This window comes from Microcaecilia unicolor, chromosome 2, assembly GCF_901765095.1.
Source record: "Microcaecilia unicolor chromosome 2, aMicUni1.1, whole genome shotgun sequence".
In the NCBI taxonomy this organism is placed as follows: domain Eukaryota; kingdom Metazoa; phylum Chordata; class Amphibia; order Gymnophiona; family Siphonopidae; genus Microcaecilia; species Microcaecilia unicolor.
The window spans coordinates 402,202,369-402,221,308 of record NC_044032.1 but is presented as its reverse complement, the minus strand read 5'-3'; the positions used below and the strand labels follow the sequence as shown (position 1 = coordinate 402,221,308).

Here is an 18,940-nt window from a genome sequence, read left to right as displayed (position 1 = left end):
GTGGGTCTAGAGCCCAAAGGGGGGGGGGGTCGCATTTTTGGCCCACCGCCCCTGCTTCCTCACATACCTTGGCTGGTGGGGGTCCCCAACCATCCAAACCAGAGACCCCAGAGCCAATTGAGGGGGGGGGACCAGGCCCCTGTGACCTCCCATAGCTGCGCCACTGAGGAGCAGTGTGGTGGTAAGTGTCATGCAGCCTATGGGTATACAATGAGCTGTGTTGCATTTAGCACACACTAAGATCCATGCAGCCCATTATATACCCATGGGCTACATGACAGTGCACACTAATTTGTTAGCACATGCTAAATTTACCATTAACACACCTTAGTAAAAAAAAGACCCCATGTGAGAAAATCATTTTTGTATTGTGAGCAGAATTTCACATTGTATTTTGTTCAGAATTCTCCCAGGAGTATAAATTTAGTTCATTTTCAGCAATGAACTTAGGCTCCAACAGAGGGTAAATTTTGCCATTTAATTTAGAAGCCTGAATTTAGGAGCTCAGGTTTTTGTTTCGTTTTTTAATGGCTTCTTTTGGTGGCTGTTCAGCCCTTCGTTTTTTCTGTTGACTGATAGTTTTAGAAGTGGCAGCCCAGTAATTCAGCTGAACAGCTTGCTGTGAAGCGTGCTTTGCTTTGTAATTGACCCAGTCCTGGCCTCATTATTAACTGTAGCTTGTGAAGTGGCTTTTCTTACAATTGACCTCTGAATCGAGCATTCCTCCATGTCCATGAGATGTTTTTCACATTTACTATTTGGGCCTGTGTGTTAAACACCTACAGCAACATCATTGTATGTGCTTACATCTGTCATTCTCTTGCCAGTGATGTTTGATAAGTTAACAAAGCAGTTTAATGGAATAACTTTATTTTTCTACGCTCCAGGAAGGATGTACTTTGGAACCAGTCATAAATCAAGATATTAGGGTTGGGAGAGATATAAGAAGGAGTGTAGCACATGGTTGAGTTTACGTAATTTGGACTTTTGCTTACATTTAAGGGAAAAGGCAGTCAGAAATGCACCCATAGAATTTGTTTATTGGAACAGGTGGGAGGGTGTGCCTTGTGTTGGGGGAGGTCTTTGAGGTGTAGCAGGTGTCAGATGTCTGCATTCTTCAGACATTGCTAGCTCTAGGCTGCTGTTTGGACAAGTGAATTATACAGGTGCAGTTTTGTGGAGGAAACATGATGCTCTGTGCATATTCTTATCTTATTTCACTGATCTTAGCTTTTCAGCAATGCTTTTCAACTGATCTTGCCGAACAAGTGCACCAATTTTTCTTGGCTTAGGGTTTCTTTTTGGGGTTCAGATTTTCACAGCTGTCTATAAACGCAAACTGCAGGTAAGCCATCATGTCTGACACTGAAGAGCACAATGCAGTTATGCTAAGGCAGAGGGGATTTGTAATGCCTGAGTTACCAAAATATTATATCTAAACTCAAGGAGAGCTATGTTCTAAAAGGCTTCTTAAAGTGTTCCCTATTTTCTGATAAACGTATCCTAATTTTCAGCTGAAAATTAATCTAAATTTAGGATACTGAAAGTTCTGCTTTTAAATTTAGGCTTGGCATTCATTTGCCTAGATTTAGGATCCTAATTTAAGTATCTAATGCAGAAAATCAGTTCTAAGTTCTTAACTTTTTCCCCCCCACCCTACATCTGTCCCTGTTGCCATTTACTTTTGGAGCATCAGCTTTAGGCACTTGGCATAATTCATTTTTCAGTTTAAGAGCCTAGCGCTGAAAGTCAAGAGGTTAAACATTTTGAATATTAGTGACAGGAATCAGTGAAGGAAAATAAATTCTGGTGCTATCAATATTTCCACCTATCAGCACCTCTAAACAGAAGACAACCATAATTTTCCAGCTTTTTCAGTACTTGGCTAGATTATCTTATATTATGTTTTCTTAACAGCTTGCAGTTGCAAACAACAGGATTATAACCCTGCAAGAGGAGATGGAACGAGTTAAGGAAGAAAGTTCCTACATTTTGGAATCTAATCGTAAGGTTGGTGTGTGTTTATTTCATCGAGACCGACTGAATTTCAGTTTTGGATTGGCAAGTCAATCTCCAATCTCTCTTGGTTATGCCGGTGCCAGTCTCAATATGGCTGCTGGGACCTCCCATGGGAGTCTTTGTAGCCATTTTAAAGCGACAGCAGCAGCAACGGGTAGAGCGAAAGAGTAGGGTTCTTTCCTGTGCCCGAAGAGGATACTAGGACAGTCCACAGAAACCCATTCCACCGGGGGGGGGGGGGGGGGGGGGGGGGGGGGGCAAGCATGACTTTTCAGCTTTTCAGTTTCAGCTTCAGTTGCAGCCGAAACCGAGGCCTGGATTTAGTTTTCGCTGGAACCAGAACCACCAGTTTCAGTCGCCCTCTATTCTCATCACTATTCCCTGGCTATTGGGGATTATTGCATACAGTAACTGTGGTTCCAGAGAGGACTAATGAAGTGGATCCAGGATTGACAGACTGTTGCAAGTTGGGCCCATGTTTGAGTGGTACAGGTGGCCCTAGAATGGTGGGTTTTGCCTTCCCGTGTGCATATATATATTTATGTACCTATTGACACTCCATATTTGTGATGACTTAGCCCTTTGATTCTCATATCCTACAATGAAACATAATGGGCCTGATATTCAGATTTTGGAAGTTACCTCCATATTTGTATTTTGCTTGGCCTGTTGAGGGATATTCAGCCGCATTACGTGGGTAATTCTCTGCAGGTCACCTAAAGTCAGCTACCAGGATGATAATGTGTTAAGCACAGATTCTGTATTGTAATTACAAGCATAATTGCTTTTATAGAATACTAGTGTAAGTCCTCGGTTACACACCTGTCATTAGGGTGAGTACTGACATTAGCTCAATGGCTGGTGTAAATGCTCATGCCTAACTGCTGTCAGTTAGGCACATGACTGATTAGTATTCTAGAACCTTAGTGCGTAAGTGCACGTCCTGACCTGCCCATTCCCTACCCAGGTCCTTTCCCCCTTGCAGTTGTGGGCTATGGATTTTGCACACTCATTCTGTAGAATGCCAACTAAGGGCAGTTAGTTGCAAATTAGTGCTAATTATTGACTGTTAATGCCGGTTAGCTAATTTACAAATGGTTAGATGCATAACTGGCACTATCCTGTAACTTGTTTGCACATGTTTATAGAATTAAGGGGTACATGGCTAGTGCAACTGAATAGCCTTACAGACTGCCTGGGGGTGAAGCTTGGGCGGAGCTATGAGTTACCTGGTTAATGGTGATATTCAGCCTGATAACTGGATAGCTATCCAGAGAAAGCTAGGCTATCCTTTTTCTACCTAACTTGATCGTTTCACATCCAGGCTGCAATCCCAGTCATTGCTGGATATTCAGTGTGATGTTTTTTTTTAATTTCTAATTGATTTATATGTATCTTTGCTTTGTTATATTTGTGTTCTGTCCTTGTTTTTATCTGTTATACTTATATTGGAATACCTTTTTCTTTTCTGTTATTGTTTTAAATTGTACACCACTTTGCTCCGTTAAGCCAGTAAAAGTCAGTATAGCAAATAAAATAAACTATAAACTATCCAGATAAAGCTGAATGTCTGGATTCATTTTGTTTAAAAGTGCTGACTGTCCAGGTCAGATATTGGCTGGAATGAATTTGGTGTAATAGTCAAAAGGTTGAAGATGATTTCCTGCTTATCATTATGTTCGATATTACTCGGTCTTATCTGCTTAGGTAGGACGGCTGAAAGTGCAGTCTTTAACTTAAATGGATGGCTCACCTGTTATGTTAGGACTGCCATTCAGGTGGTCCCACTAAATAGATATATTTACCCCAATAAATTTGTGCTGTGCTCGCAGAATACCCCTGAACTCCCCTCCTTTTACTAAACAGATGAATTTTGGACAGACATTGACTTGTCTATTCAAGACAGATGCACTTGTTTGCCTTGCATGTAAAAAAAAAAAAAATTCAAAAGCACCACAGGCTGACTGGATAATTGCTTTTTAATAGCGACCATTTGTATTTCTAATTCAGGTAAACTGGACATTAGTTTAGTAAGTGGCTGGTGTGACAGGCCTCAGTTATGGGTTATTAGCAGTCTGCTGTTGCTTCCTGTGTTTCTTTACAGTGCTAAATTGTAAAGCACGTGGAAGTTGAGACATTTGCTCACTGAACAAAATTGCATTGCAAAACATGACAATGCTAAGTTTTCATGATCACATCCCTATTCGTTGTGACGCTGCTGATGTCGCCTTTCCTTCTCCAGCAGCATGCTTGGCTGACAACAGATTTGGTTTTTTTCCCTCACTAATTCTTTGATGTATTTTATTTAGTTTGTGTTCTCACAAACGGTATTCCCTGCATCCCCAGACATGTGCTTGTTTGTCTTCTCTTGACATTCTCATTGGGACGTAACTCCCATAGCAAGAAGCTGAGAGAGCAGTGCATTCCTGTCTGTGCCTCAGAAACAAGAGTAGCCTTCTGGAGGTCTCCTGGGGGGCTGGACCCTCGAGTAAATCTTTACTCCCCCAGGCAAGGAAGAAGTTGGTGTTTTGGAAGTGGTCGCAGACAGTATCTTCTACTGCCTCACACTCCTTCCTTTAAAGTATTTAGCACTTTCATACCCAGGAGATGGGCTTTTTTCCCCTGGAGACCCTGGGTTTACTCATCTGCAGGGTGGACCACCATGAACAGTGAAGTCTCTCTCTCCTCTTCTGATACTAGAGGACTGGAGATTCAAAACATTTCTTTTGCACCATCCGGATAGTGCATTTGGTATTAGATAGGATAGAGACCCAAGTCATACACGGAGCAGTACAAATTAATTCCAGTCTCGGGTCTCTCTTCTACTTCTTATATGCTGAGCAACCAAATTGAACCTTGTCAGAAAAGAACAGTGTGATAAATACAGTATTTCAAACTTTTTCATATAAAAAAAAAAATAACTGCTTCCTTCCAGCCCCACTGACATGCCACTCCATATCGGAAATTTGCAAAAAATAAAGTCAATCCCTATATGGGGATTGGAGCTGTTCACAAAAGATTCCCAAACTCTGAATTAAACAATATAGGAGAATTCAGTATAGGCTGTTCCTTCAGCTGAGCCGTATTTTATTGAGACTAGCTGTGATGAAACTGCTCACTGTATCGCTCTATACATCATCAATACTCCTTTGAATAAGGAGTAAAATTGTGGAGAAAGCAGCACTGGTGTCCCTGAAGAAGAATTTTTGATACAGGGATTCCTGTTGGACATTAAGAAATGGACAGACTCTGGAGCAATCAAGTAAATTAAGATAAGCATAGTTTTAACATTTGTTTTAGCTTCAGTCCGACTGTTTGAATTATTTCTGGTTCTTTACTGCTGTTCATTTTTTAAGATCACTAATTATGGTATGTTGATTGATGATATATATTTGGATAAAAAGGCTTTTTGTAAAACTCCTGAACTGAGGAGTAGGGGGGTATTCATTAACGTTTCTCTTACTCATTTTGATACAAATATTTTGTAATTATATGCATTAAAGTCTAGTAGAAGGGTCTTAATCAAAGGAGTATTGATGAGCAATATTGTGAGCCGTTTCATCAAGGCTAGTCTCACTAAAATACGGCTCGGCTGAAGGAACAGCCTATACTGAATTCTCCTTCCCTTCTATCTAATATATTGTTCAATTCAGAGTTTGGGAACCTTTTCTGAACAGCCCCCAATCCCCATATAGGGATTGACTTTATTTTTTGCAAATTTATTGGAGTGTCTCTCCCTTTAGGGTTTCATATAGAGATTGTTCAACTCCATGTCGGAGGCATAAAGATTTTAGGGCCTGTGTGAGAAGTCCAAAAAGGAGCATTACGGGGGTGGAGTTGGAGAGGAGCCAGCAGTTGGGTGGGTGCCAGCAATATTCAGTACTGGTGCCTGCACAGCACAAAAAGCAGTCCTATGCTCGCATAGCTATGTGGATGTCAAAACGACTTTGGGGTACCAGCCTGAAGTGTGCCAATCCCTCTTCCCGCCCTCCCTGGGACAGCAAGAACACCCCCCCAACCACAGCATCCCCTGGATCTATCTACCTGATCCCTGGTGGTCTAGTGGGAAACAGGTAGGACGCTCCTGCTTGTCATGGCTGCCCCCTTCAAAATGGTTGCTGTGAAGGGCATCGTTTCTGCCTGTTCCCAGCTAGATCACCAGGGATTGGCAAGAAGGCCTGGGAGGATCCTGGGAGACGGATGTTTCTTGATGTTCCAGAGGAGTGGAAGGGAGGCTTTGTTGATGTTCTTGGTGGACGGGGGGAGAATTTTGTATACATTATTGATTTTAGATCTCTTCAGGGTGTTTGGCACCAGCGCTTGTGCTGTGTAAAAAGATACGTTCATCACTGTTGCTATGCTCTCAGTGCAATGTTTGGTTGGCATAGTTATCAGCTAATTCTTTTAGATGTGACTTATCGGAAACGTACAATTCAAGGGAATGCCTGCCATTTAGAACTTCCTTTCATCAAATTATTCTGATTATTGTATTGTCTGTTAACTATTGGGTCAATAGTCAGAAGTACTTATCCAGAAAACAACTCCTGCCATCTGGGTAAGTGGTTCTGACAGGGATATTCAAAGGCACTATCCAGATAGTGCATCTGAATATCTTTATAGACTGCTTCTGCACTACAGAGGAGGAGTGGCCTAATGGTTAGAGCACCTGTCTTGACATCCAGAGGTGGTTGGCTCAAATCCTACTGCTGTTCCTTGTGATCTTGAGCAAGTTACTTAACCCTCCATTGACTTAGTTACACAGTTATTGTGAGTCCTCCAAGGGCAGAGAAATACCCAATGTACCTGAATGTAACTCACTTTGAGCTACTATTGAAAAGGTGTGAGCAATCATAAATAAATACACAGATAAGTTCTGGACTGCCCTAGCACTGTCCGAACAGTGGTGCTGAATATCCAGATATTTTTTTGTACCACCATAGCCAGCGTTAAAAAAAAAAATGTGGACCACATACAGCAGCTGAGTATTGACTTGTATGTATGGTATGTATTTTGTGTTACTTATCTGTGTTGTTTTCTTTTAGTTATTTGTTTTGTGTTGCTAGATACTTTGTTGTGGTGTTCTGTCTTTATCATGTTCATTGTTACACACCTTGGGCTGGTTCACTGGCTAGATAGAATGTAATTTTATAAATGAGGACATCTTTGCTTCAGCTGCATTGTAAAATGCTTGTACCGGTGGCCTGTAAGGCAAGGGCTGTGAAAGTTTCAGCTCTGATTAGGGTTTCTGTTTTTCATCCCTTCTAGGGAAATAAACAAGATAGGACCGCAGATGGACAGTCCCTGAGTGAAGTGAGGAAGCACTTAAAGGAAGAGACTCAGCTGCGGCTGGTATGGACTAAGAAATCTTAGCAAGACCCAAGCATGACCTGGTACCTCTAACAAATCAGGGTTCAATATTTATTCAAAATTCAGCTGAAGAGCCCCAGAGTATCCAGATAAATCTACTCAGCTAGATTTAGGGAAGATATTTGTATTTATCTATTGTCTGCATCAGTTTAGTTAGGCAGCACTGAATATCATGCTAACAAAAAATTAATCAGCTCATTGGAATCCTGCTGAGTACTTGTGGCTTGGATGGCAAGATGCTGGGTTTAATGGCCCTTTGGTCTGTTCCGGTCTGTCACCTCTCATGTTGTCCCTCCCTTTGCCTGTATTTTCAGGATGTGGAAAAGGAGCTGGAAGTGCAGATTGGAATGAGGCAGGAGATGGAGCTGGCCATGAAGATGTTGGAAAAAGACGTGTGTGAAAAGCAGGACGCGCTGGTGGCACTCAGGCAGCAGGTGGATGATCTCAGGACCCTCAAGCATGACCTTGCACTTAAATTGCAGGTAATCATGGCAGTAAAGCATCCTGACACAGTGTGCGATGTTCATACTGCACTGCCTATCTACAGCAAAGCTGTTTATTTGCAGTAGTATATTTAGGTGGGAAGTTATCAACATGGGCTACCATTAAGATGGGTTATTTTATTGTTAACCCAAGTTATTAGTAATTAGGTCTTGCTGCATATGATGAGACCTTTGCTAAAATAACACGAGTTAGAGGTAGAATTACCACTCTTAACGGTAACCCACATTGATAACTTCCCCACTTAAATGTTACCCTGTCACAGCTGGTAAATTTGGGAATCATAAGACTGCTGGCAATTGTTTTCTATATCTGGTACTGCAGGTCTGAGGCCTGCTGCCATGCCTCTGCTGCTGTTGTGACAACTAGAAATAAACTGCCACTGATGCTATATGGCTTACCGGAGTAGCAAAATCTTCCTGTTTGGCACCGATTCCTTCTGTGGACTTGATCATCTCGACTGAGCCCCTGCCTTTGTTGGTGCCTGTTACCAAGGAGCAGATCCGGGCCATGCTCCAGGAGGAGCTGGAGCAGGTTCTAGACTGACATGATGCCGTGACATCAAGGCTGTCAGTGTCAGATCCAGTGTCTGTCCAGCCCATACTGGAGGCCCATACTGGAGGCCCATACTGGAGGAAAATAACACTTAGCTTTTTAATGTGTTAAAGCCAGGCACACAGCGATGAGTGCCTGGCTTTAACACATTAAAAAGCTAAGTGTTATTTTCCTGATATGCTGATGCGATAATCTTTTGAAAAAGTATTTGAATGACTTTGAATCTTCACATATGAACTGATTGAAAGAAAACTAATTTGTTTACCAACAATTCAATATTGAGGCGATTAAAAACTCTATGAGCCCTTTTTTCAAAATGGAGTTTTTTGGCCCAATGATCGAACTGTAGCGTGTGTTACAAGTTGATTCAAAATCAGTCCTAACCACGCTCTAAACCTCCAGGCAATTTGGCCTATGGTTTCTGAGGGTTTCTTTCTCCATTTTTCAAAAAAACAAGCACCAGTTAGTTATTTTTGCTAGAGCGTTCTTCTTGACAAAATTTAAGTCCCAAGGCACAAGAGGCTTCTGTAGTGGAGGCTTCACCTGAAGCAGGCCATTCATGAAGTGGGTGATCAGCTGTGATTATGAAATGGGAAGACCATTCAGATGCATGGTACGTTGATAGCATATTTAAAGATTTGTAGACCACAGCAATATAAGGAAAATACTATAAAATCATTCCTGGGGGCTTGGGGTATGTAAAAGAGTCAGGCCCATTAATAGAGCACCAGATTGAGAATCTTCCATGAGAAAGCAAACAATCGCTTAGTGGAAGGCTTTCAGGCAGCAATAAAGATCACCTGGATAGGATGTTAAAGGCCAAGAGCACACACTGTGAAGACTGCTTAATTTCCAGACTGTGAGGGCTAGAGACTTGAGATCTGGATATGTATACTTGTTCCTGATTTGTCTGTTCCCTTTGTAGTCAGACCATTGTAGAATGCATTACAATAATCCTGTCTCGATGTTATCATGGCATGCACAACTGAGACAAGACTTCTCAGTGTAAGGAGAAAGGCAGGGTACTTGTTGCAAATGATAGAAGCAGCTCCTGAAAGTTGCTTGGATATAAGTAAATGTTGAATCTAGCTGTATTTCAAATTCCTGACTTGTGATTTGAGGGGGAGTGTGTATTTCTCAAAAAATATTTTGATGACAGCTATGTGCCCACTTGTACTAGGGACCCATAGAAGCTCAATTTTACTTGGGTTTGGGCAAAGTTTGTTGTTTTCATCCCATTCTTGAATTGATGTTATACAGGTAGTCAGTTTGAGGACTCTGGGTAAGTCATGTTCAATGGGTATGAGTAGCTGCACATCATCAGCATAGATGTAGAACTTCAGTGTCCGTAGACTGAATCAGCTTGGCTAGTGGCTTGAGGTAGATATTGAACAGAATAGGAGACAGTATCAATCCTTGTGGTACCTCACAGGTCATTACCCATGGTGATGATGAGGTACTGCCGAACAGTATGGACTGTTGCCTGTCTGATAGGATTTGAACATATCGTGATCCACAGTGTCAAAAGCTGCTGAGAAATCTAGCAGTACTTAAACCGAGGCAAATCCCCTGTCTTGGCAAAGGATGCACCACTGTCCTTTTTAATGTTGTTGGTAGTTGACCATTAGAGAGTGATTCATGATTTTTGTGGCACCTTCTCTGAGGCCCTTACTTGCCTGCAGAACTATCTTTGATGGGCAGAGGTTGAGGGAGCAGATAGTTGAAGATCTCTTGGAATTTTGTCAAGGCCTTGCTCTGTTACTGGGTTAAGAGAGTCCCATATATCTGTGTAAGGAGGGGGCGAGTTTGTGTGCTCCTGGTTAGCTGATTGGAGACTGGATGTGACTGCCTATAAATCCTGACAAAGACTTTTAATTTTATTGGCAAAGTATACAGCAAAATCATTGCAGTTCATTTTGGATTGAGCAGGCTGGATCTGTTGTGGGGGTTGCAGTAGGCTGTTGAACAGGTGCTTGGTTGGATTGGCAACCTGTTCAATGCATTCAGAGAGAGGTTTTTGTTTTTTGGCTGATTGGTGGTATTTTGTCATGTGTTTCCTACAGTTTAGCTTATCCTCATCCTGGCGAGATTTACACCATCTCCTTTCCAGTTTCCATCCTTCACGCTTAATGGTCCTAAGTTCTAGAGAAACCAAGGTGGGCGTTTGTGAGTGGGGCATATGGCCTTTTTAGCGGTGCCATTTTCTCTAAGGTGTTAGCTAAGTGTGTATGCCAAGTATCAACCTGTTCTGACACTGTAGTTGTTTTTCCGTCCATGTGTGGGTAGTCCAAGGCTTCTAGAAAATTCTCAGCTGCCAGCTTTTTCTTGTCTGATCTTCTTCCAAACTCTGGGAGGAGCCATTTGTTGCAGGTGATCACTTAGGGAAAAATTAATTAGAAATTGGTGTGTTGAACATGAGCCCGTGATCATTTGGATCTCATCTTGTGGAAGAAATGGTTTGGCCTGAGTGGTGTTTCAGACAGTTCTATAAAAGAAATGAGGTTGTTTGGATGAAATGTGAACTTCTGGAAGTTGATGAAGAATCCTAGAGACTGAAGAAGTTGGATTCATTAGAAGAATTGAGGCTTGGGACACTAATGTAGCCACAAGAAGCCAATTGACCAGGTACGGAAATACTAGATGACTTTGTGAAGGTGCAGAGCTGCCACAATGAGGCACTTTGAGAATACCCTTGATGCCAAGGAGAGGCCAAAAAGGAGGTCTTTGTATTGGAAATGATTGAGTTGAAAGGAAAATCTGAAGTGGTACTTACAGGACGGGTGGATCAGAATGTGTGTATAATCATCTTTTGAGATCCCGAGTATTCATCCAGTCACCTTTATTGAGGAGAGGGAGAATTGAGGGAACAGTGATTATTCTAAATTACTCTTCAAAGAGGTAATAGTTGAAGTCCCTGAGATGGCATATAGGACATAAATCAGTTGAGGTCCCAGTGATGGCTTATAGTGCATATATCAGCTGTATATTTTGGAATTAGAAAGTCTCTGGAGGTGCACTGCCATGAAAAGTAGGCAGATCTCCTCCATCATAGGTAGGTGACTGGAAGGAGGTTTTGAGCCTGGTAAAGGGTGATCTAGAAGACAACTGCAAAATCTGAGGAGATAGCCATCCTGATATTTGGAAGAACCCATAAGTTCATGTTGATCTCCTGCCAAACCAATAGAAGAACTGAACCCTGCCCCCCACAGGAAAGCTACAATGAGTATTCTGAAGAGTCTGTGTAGGAACATAAGTTGTCCTACTGGGTCAGACTATCTAGCCTAGTATCCTGTTTGCAAGAGTTTTTGTTAAGGTGGTAGCAACTCCAGAATTGTTAGAGCAGCTTGAAGAATGCTGTATTCCGGAGAGTCTCCTAATTGTCAAAGTTTATCTTCTTCAGTTCCTTGACGGTCATCTTTAATTTACAGGAAGCCTTTTATGTTAGTAAAGGACATTTTAGAGAATTTAATTTAGTATTATTGAAAGATATTTTGGGAGGATAATTTTCAGAGGGGTCCTTTTTACTAAGCTACATTAGGCGTTAACACACTCCTAATGCAGCAAAATATGGAGTATTATGGAATGCACTCGGGTGTCCTGAGATAACTTTGAAATCTGCACACACTAGCTGCATGTTAAAAAATGTTCCTTTTTTTCAGGGGGGGCATGTCGGTTGGAGAGTGGGCATTCCTACCCTAATCAGTTAGCTCTTCTACATTATTGCGCATTAACTTGTTTCCACCTTAACAAACCTTATAATAAAAGGGTTAAAAATATAGAATGGACAGAAGGAGATCAGGTTGGTTCTTCTAGAGACTGAGTGGTACAAAGATAATTTCTGCCCTGTCAAACTTCATGCTTCTAACAACGGTCAGCTGCAGTTTCTCTGAGGACAAGCAGGCCATATTCTCACGTGTGGGTGCTGTCATCCACATCACCTAGTGTGGAGCTTTAAAATGTTAATATGCCTTTAAGAGCACACGTTGCGTCCCCACAGCACATGCGAGAGTGCAGGACCAGCAACTTCTTCTCATCTGCTATGAGGAGAGGATACGCTGTTTGTGGCTCCTCACATCGTCTGGTACGTGAGTAGTCTTTTCAAGCATTTTGTGCTTTTCCTGGGAGACCTTTTTCTCCTTGGGGGGGGGGGGGGGGTTGGGGGAGTTTTGTGCCCTTTTCTCATTTTTAGGTTTTCTTATTTTTTTCACACTCTTTAGGCCCTCTTAGACCTGAGCTCCAGTCGTGACTCGTTCCCTGTATTTTTTTCTAGTGCTTTGCCTCTTTATGTGACACCATCATCGAGCCTTTTGATTTGACCATGGTTGTGTTCCCTTCCATGTCATCGAAGGTTCTCAGTGGCTTTAAGCACTGTATCCGGTGCAATAGGACCATCTCTGAAAAAGACACTCATTCTTGGTGTCTTCGGGGCCTGAACACACCCCTTCCAGCTGTGTTCTTTGCCTTCGTGTGAAGCAAAGGACTCAGCTGGCCAGAGAGGCTCAGCGAGAAAAACGCTTTGGAGCCTGCTGTGAATCCTCAACATTGGTATTGGGTGCATGGATCCATATGGCTGCGCAGCCTGTCTTGAACACTGGGGAGTAGGTGTGCATCGAGTAGGTCTCCACCTGCCTTGATGCTGACTGCTGTGCAACAGTGGCGTAGCTACATGGGGCCTGGGCCCCCGTAGATTTGGCCCTTTGCCCCTGCCGACGATCCCCTTGAACCCTCCCCTGCCGTCGCCGCCCGCCCCGCTGCCGCATCAGATACCTTGTTTGCTGGCGGGGTCCCCGAACCCCGCCAGCCGAAGAGAGTGTTCTTCAGCGCCGGAGTAGCACCTTTGTTCAACTAAGTTCCTGGTGTGATCAGCTGTTTTGTGACGCCTTACGGCCTGCACCGTGCATGTAGCCCCGTGCAGGACATAAGGCGTCAGAAACAGCTGATCACAAGAGGAACTTGGTTGAACAAAGGCGCTACTCCGGCGCTGAAGAACACTCTCTTCGGCTGGCGGGTTCGGGGACACAGCCAGCAAACAAGGTATCTGATGCGGCGGCAGGGTGGGCGGTGACGGCGGGGGAGGGTTGGTGGCGGGAGGGGGGTTCAAGGGGGTCGTCGACAGGGGGGTTCTAATGTGGTGGCGACGGCTTCGGGGGGGGGGGGCTAAACAGTGCCCCCCCACCTCGGGCTCTGGCCCCCCCTCTCGGTGAGGTCTGGCTACGCCCCTGCTGTGCAGGGCCCCCAGGACTGGTCAGCATCAGATCCAACCCCAAGGCAATATGAGGATTCAACATCATCCTCATTGACACGGAGGCGCAGGCCAAGAAGCATCAGCCTCAATCTCCCTCAACACATGGTGCCGTGAGCTCCAGGGCACCGAAAAGCGTCAGCACTGGAAGGGACCACTCCCCCTCCATACAGGAGATGCCAATGCAGCCAGGACCATGCAGCCAGGACCTGCTTCGACCCCAGCAGTTCAGCAGCAGCCTGTCTCTGACCTGATACCCCAGCCTTTCACGATGGCCTCTCTTGATGAGCATTTGTCGGGGCTTTTACTACAGAATGCATCAGCATCTGGGGTGCTTGTGCCTGCCATGCCTCTTGCTGCTGCCCCACAAGGCCCTCAGCCTGCAGTGAAGTCTCTGACACCCAGGGGGCCGGTCTTTACAATTGCCTGTGCAGACCAGTTCAATGGGCCTGCCCCCCACCCGTGCCCGCCACCATAAGCCATAATTTATCAGTTTAAATGGAGGTTTAAAGCTCACGGAACCCCATCCCATACCTTGATATGCTTCCACCACATTTCAGTAGAGAGTGGCAGACAACGGCAGCAATTTTCATATCCTGTCAGCTGTTGAGCCCAGAGCCTCCTCGCTGCTGTGTCACGCCCTTGCGGAAGCAGGAAGTGACATCAAAAGGGGGTGGGATGCAGCAGCGAGGAGGCTCTGGGCTCGGCAGCTGACAGGATATGAAAATCGCTGCTGCTGCCTGATGCTCTCTAGTGAAATGTGAATGCACATTAAGGTATGGAGCAGGGAGGTGTTCCAAGACAGGATGGTACTGTGCTGGCACCCCCTTGACATCGATGGAAGAACAGTAGGGATACTTGAAGCTGAAAGACAGGACTTAACCGAGTGGATCCGATGAAGGGCAAAAAAGCAAGATTGGTTTTATTAATGTGTTTAAACGTGAGTTTACTCCCAAGATGCATAGTTTGTCAGTGTAGGTTATGGTATGACATTGAGGAACGGGGGATTAAGATAGTGCACAGTAAGGGTTGGGGAAATGCATTGGGACTAATTTTGAAATGTTACGAGAAAATCTGTACTTGCAGAGCCAAGTTGCTGTCTGTTTTTCAGCAAGACAACTGAATGGATCATTTGATTTTAAGAAATGACCTTATTTTCAACAAACTGAGTTGGGAGGCATCAGGGGTTGATATTCTCAATGTTTTCTTTTCTTTTTGCAGAGTTCAGATATAGCAGGAAAACAGAAAAGCGACTTAAACAGCCGCCTGGAGGAAAAGACCAATCAGATGGCTGCTACCATTAAACAGCTGGAACAAAGGTAAGTCCGAGAACCCTGTGTTTACAGGACATTAGGCACCGTGTCTCTAGTGGAAAAATAAGATCTGGCCTCTTCTGATTTTGGCTGCAACAAGAGAGGCTTTTAAATAACTCTCAGTTCCTGGGTATGAGTGAAGTACAAGTGAATATGAATGTTCATTTCCAATTCATTCTCTTTGCCACTTGGTTTGAATGATACCAGGAATGAGCAGTAAAAAAAAATGGCAGTCCAAATCCTGCCAGTCAAACTGGTGTTTATGGTGGGGTTGAATTCACTGGATCACACTCTTGAGAACCAGTTGCCTCAGGAATCCGAAGAAGATTCAGTCAATGTCTCCCTTTTAAAATGTGCAATTTTTTTTTTGTCCCATCTAGTTTAGCTTCTTTTAAATGTTATTGTAATTTAGGTTGATATACTACCTACATTTCCATATCAAGGAAGTTTACAAAATTCATAAAACACATACGGGAGCAATTCTATAAAATGTGGGCACTAAAGTGCAGGTCACAGAGTGCAAATTCTGTAACGGCATCTGGGTGCCCATATTCCATTACAGAATAGAGCGCAGACATAAATGTTGTAGTATTCTGTAAGTGTTCCTTTAGATTGTAAGCTCTTCTGAGCAGGGACTGCCCTTATTTGTTAATTTGTACAGCGCTGCGTAACCCTAGTAGCGCTCTAGAAATGTTAAGTAGTAGTAGTTATACCTAATTGTGAGACCGGCCTATGCCCTGCCCATGGGCCACCAGCATGTACGGCCCCTTTGCAGTTGCGCACCATGCAGGATGCGTTCTAAGCTTGTGGAATACTGTTTAGCATCTAATCAGCACTTAGTGTGTAAATGTTACATTGATGCACATAAGTGCTAGCATTCTATAATCTTAGTGCATACATTTAGGCACCAAGGGGGCAATTCTACAAATTGGCACCTCAGATTAGGTGTCCCAATTCCATGTGCTTAGCACCAATTTTAAAATGCCTTCTTGGCACCAAGATTCCATTATAGAATTCTAGTATATATCAACATTGGCGCATCCATGTTTACACGCTCCCTTTTACACTGCGTCAATGGCAGGCATGAGTTGATATGCCACGGAACATATATGCTTTGTACTATTCCAGAAATTACACTCGCAACTGGAAGATAATCCATTGCATTCTGTTGCTTATATACCACAAATTAACCAAGGAATCAAAGCAGTTTACAAAAAGATATACTAAATTAATATGTAATGTAATACAGCTCTTGTATCCCACAAAAAGTGGTTCAAAGCGGATAACAATTAAAGAACGATATAACAAAATTAACCCAAAATGTCTTAAGCAAAAATGTTTTCAGATTTTTGCGAATTGAGTAATATGAACCCAAGGAGCGTAGTTCTAATGGAAGACATGACCAAAAATGAGGAGCTTGATAAATAAAAGGAGCCTCAAGATAACGCTTGTATCTGACTCCTAAGAAACAAGCGAAGTGGACCCCTAGTTCTAGCAAAGCTGTTAACTGTAGGAAATGAAAACAAATCAAGAATATAAGCAGGAACAAAGCCATCAAACATTTTGAATATTATACAGAACAATTTAAACAAAACATGGGCTTGAAATGGGAGCCAGTGAAGGGAAATAAGAGCTGAAGAAGCACTATCCAATCTTTTAAGTCTCAATATCAATTTGGCTGCAGTATTTTGCAAGATCTGTAATTTTGAACAAAGTTTAACAGTAATGGATAGATTTAAAATATTACAGTAGTCAAAGTGAGATAATGTGATAGCCTGCACCAAGGTAGCAAAATGATGAGCATGAAAAAAATGACAAATTCGACGTAACTGATGAAGTTTGAAAAATACAACTTGTGTAATAGATTTACTTGAGGTTCAAAAGAAAGAGTAGTGTCCAAAGTGACATCAAGAACCTTTGATGTTCTATCAACCTTTAAAGAAAGACTATCAGAAATAGTTATAAAATCAGGCGCAAAATCAATATTTCTATCTAACTAGAGTAGTTTAGTCTTATCGGTGTTCAATTTAAATCCATAGATAAGACAATAATGATTTAGAGATACAAGACGCAACCATTGATGAAATGTCACTCAGTCCATTCTTAATTGGAATTAGCAAAAGCATATCAGCATAAAAGTAGTATTTTACACCTTGAGAAGAAAAACCAAAACCCATCTGGGTCATATAAACATTAAACAGGATGGGTGACAATGGGGAACCCTGTGAGACTCCACATGGTTGATGCCAAGATTCCGAGAGCATATCTTTTGTAATACTTATGAAACAAATAGGACTTCAGAGCCGTTCTAAACTTCAAATAATTTGGAATTATTTGGATAAAAACAGGAATAGTATTCCAAATGTTACAAGATTGATAAGCAAAAGAATTATCATGCAGTTAGGTGCTACCTTATAGAATATCACCTAGTGAACATAACTACTACTACTACTTATCACTTCTATAGCGCTACAAGAGACATACGCAGCGCTGTACACCATACATGAAAAGACAGTCCTTGCTCCAAAAGTGCCTAACTTCCTTTGAAACTGCTAAGTGGTACCAGTTTATAGAATTGCCCCTAAGAATTAGACAGATGTTATATAATTCATCTGTAGTTGATATACTGTGTGTGATTTCTCTACTGGGCCATGGAAGCATTTGTGTACTTGGCAATTTCATCTTTCTACAAACAAACTGAATTGTAACAGTTTTAGCTGCTGGATTAATCTCTCTCCTTGCTGTGTTTTTTTTATTACTATTTTATTTATTTTCCCATCTGTATTTTTTAATCAATTTCCCATCTCTTCATTAAAACTCCTTCCAAACAGTGAAAAAGATTTGGTGAAACAGGCAAAAACCTTAAATAGCACAGCAAGCAAGCTCATTCAGAAGCACTATTAGGCATTTCTGCAGCGGGCCATTTAGCAGCTGGTTAACTTGCAACCCTCGACAACACTGCCGGGTTACAATGGGCAACAGAAAGCCTTCCGAGGCGTTCCGAGCAGTTACTTAGATGTTAAATGTCGCCAACTGTTGGTTTGGAATTTGCTGCAAAGTTTTACACTCTATATATTTTGGTGTTATTTGGTTAGACTGCTTTGCTAAATTAAGAGCGAGACACAATGTGTCTCCTGTACTGGGGGGAGGGGAGAGCAGGAGTGAGACATGCTCAGCTTTGTACCCGCTGCGTCAGCGGGTGTACGTTTTTCGTGCAGAGCGAGGACTGCTCTGATGCAGACTGACTTTGCAGCTGGATTCAGGGAAGCACAGGCTGCCTTTAGGTGTTTATTTTCCTTTCTTCTCTTGCCATTGTACTGTGAAATATAGAAAGAGGAGGATGGGGGGGGGGGGGAACATAGATTAATTAATAATGGGAATTAGTGACCTCTTTCACAGGTTTCCCTTTTCTTTATTCCTGGATAATCTGGAATGTTATATGCATGAAATAAAACACATGAAGGAAGTGGTTAGAGCAATGGGCTGAGAAGCAGATGAGCCCAGGTTTATTCCACCTCTGCCATTCCCACTGTTTTGTGATCTGGGGCAAGTCACTTGATCTCCCATTTCCTCAGGTATCCACTTAAATTATAAGCTCTTTGGCAAGGGACATATTGTGCCCTGAATGCTCATAACTATGGTGCGGTCCAGTAGTGCTATAAAAAATGAGGTGGTAGTGTTTTGTATAGGACATCTAGATAGGAATTGGGACATCCAGGACCCCCAGTATTTTATAAAAGGCTCTGCTGAATGTGGAGCTTTTTGTAAAATACATGTATATTTTCCTTGCACATCCAGCAGCAACATCCATTTCACAAAAATGCTGATTTCATTTACTTCCACATATAATAGCCATATTCAGACAGTAGTATACATTAGTGCAGCCAGTTAAGGAAGTTGTATTTAAATACTGCGGGGGGAGGGGGGGAGAGAGCACAACTAA

General features: G+C 42.6%; 1 protein-coding gene across 9 annotated transcripts in view; it reads left to right on the top strand.

The window, feature by feature from the left end:
- RUFY3 (RUN and FYVE domain containing 3) overlaps positions 1–18,940 on the top strand; it is a 137,060-nt gene that overhangs the window by 87,922 nt on the left and 30,198 nt on the right. For 6 of the 9 annotated variants that reach the window (XR_003940660.1, XM_030190641.1, XM_030190637.1 and 3 more), the window contains 4 exons: positions 1,918–2,010; positions 7,285–7,368; positions 7,701–7,868; positions 14,906–15,003. Coding sequence is in view for 8 of the 9 variants with exons in the window: in XM_030190641.1 (XP_030046501.1) it covers positions 1,918–2,010; positions 7,285–7,368; positions 7,701–7,868; positions 14,906–15,003 (443 nt within the window). In the remaining variant the exon portion in view is untranslated. Of the gene's footprint in view, positions 1–1,917; positions 2,011–7,284; positions 7,369–7,700; positions 7,869–14,905; positions 15,004–17,828; positions 18,303–18,940 lie in introns of those variants that run through there. The other 3 variants (XM_030190642.1, XM_030190644.1, XM_030190643.1) reach the window with 2 other exon arrangements.